This window comes from Echinops telfairi, unplaced genomic scaffold (genome assembly GCF_000313985.2).
Source record: "Echinops telfairi isolate 266 unplaced genomic scaffold, ASM31398v2 ScPeMD7_7458;HRSCAF=8496, whole genome shotgun sequence".
NCBI classification, from domain to species: Eukaryota; Metazoa; Chordata; class Mammalia; order Afrosoricida; family Tenrecidae; genus Echinops; species Echinops telfairi.
The window spans coordinates 10,505,333-10,506,926 of NW_022111358.1; the positions used below are offsets into that span (position 1 = coordinate 10,505,333).

At 53.7% G+C, this 1,594-nt stretch overlaps 1 protein-coding gene across 1 annotated transcript in view; it reads left to right on the forward strand.

Annotated features, from left to right (window-relative positions):
- Nucleotides 1-1,594, forward strand: part of UNC45B (unc-45 myosin chaperone B) — a 36,065-nt gene that overhangs the window by 3,583 nt on the left and 30,888 nt on the right. The window contains exons 4-5 of the mRNA XM_013005751.2: nt 594-598; nt 1,073-1,162. Of these exons, the coding sequence (XP_012861205.1) occupies nt 594-598; nt 1,073-1,162 (95 nt within the window). The remainder of the gene's footprint in view (nt 1-593; nt 599-1,072; nt 1,163-1,594) is intronic.

Here is a 1,594-nt window from a genome sequence, read left to right on the forward strand (position 1 = left end):
GGGAGAAGAACCCTAGGGGTGAAGACTGGCAGGAAAGGTAGCAGGGGCTGCAGAAGGGCCTGGGGGGGTGGGGAGGCGTGACCCGCTGTACCATTTCATGAGAGATCTGAAGCAACGGGGTTGGCATGGGCCGTGGGAGGGACTGTGCGTCCCAACCGTAAGCTTTGCAGCTGCTGGGACCGGTGCTTAGAAGCTGCCTCAGGGTTCCGATCCTAGAGGGATATTTTTTATTTTAGTACCTATTTAAATATTTAATAACTAATAGTTGACTGCATGGGTGCTTCCCTTGTGGGATTCTCACCTTTCGCGAAAAAGACTCAAAGGGAGCCCTAGTGGTGTAGTAGGTAACTAGTGGGGCTGCCAACCCCTAGGTCAGCAGTTCAAAACCACCAGGCTCTCTGTGGGACAAACACGAGGCTTTTTACTCCCCTAAAGAGTTACAGTCCTGGAAATCCACAGGGGGCTGTTCTACCCTGTCCGACAGGGTTGCTGTGAGTCGGCATCGACTCCGTGGCAGTGAGATTGTTTGTTTGTTGATTCAGAAGACCCCACGCAGTGCCCCTCATGCACAAGCACCATCACCTCTCTGTCAGTGGAGGTCTGTGTGCAGCTATGAGGCCGAGCAGCTTTCAGGGGCACATCCAGCTTAACAGACACGAGGAAGAAAGGCCTGGCACTCTACTTCCCAAACCCAGCCAATGAAAGCGCTATGCATTTCATTCAACTGTGCACAGGGTCACCATGAGTCGAGGCCAACTCCACAGCAACCAGTGGCAACAATTGCTTGTAGACCCTAGTGCTGAGGTAATGATCCCTTCTCTTCCGAGGGCTGTGCCCAGAGGTGACTAGACCGGGAGCTCTGTGGGCACATGCAGCGGCGCTCACCATGCTGTCCCGTCTCTAGCACAGTGTTGGCACGTGGCAGGTGCTCAGTACATGTTTGTTAAGTGACTGAACGAATGAACCGGCCAGAGCCCAGAGTAGGTACGGCGAGGCTTACTGTGATGAACTTTATGGGGAGCGAGGGAAATAACACAGACACCGCCCCCCTCGCCGCCGCCTCTTTCCGCAGCTCCGCGTGCAGTTCTCCACAGACTCCAGGGTGCAGACGATGTTTGAGATCCTCCTGGACGAGAACAGCGAGGCTGAGAAGCGCGAGAAGGTGGGTGCTGGGAGACGCTCTCTGCCCGTCTCCCGCTCCCCGGGCAGAACTCCCCGGGCCCACTCCCATTACCTTGATCACTGAGTTTTGTCTGCCGCCTCCAGGTGAGTGGCTCACCTGCCTCATCCTAGGCCTGACCCAGAGAAGCAATGACGTGTCAAGCCATCAGACAGTGTCACAGAAAGGGTTCTCTTGAGATGTGAAAACGTTTATCCATAATCTCCTCCTCCACTCAGATTCGTTGTGTTTTACTTGTATGTGCTTCTCTAGTCCTAGTTGGGGGGGTTGGAACTGGACACTGGAGTGCTTCCCTTTTATAAGACCTTGAAAGGCAATGCCTGGGGGATTTGTTTTCGTGCTGTGGTCCCTAGATCCATTTTGTATGCAAATAGCTTCTATAACAGACTCTTGGGAGGACCTAATGAGTTGTTA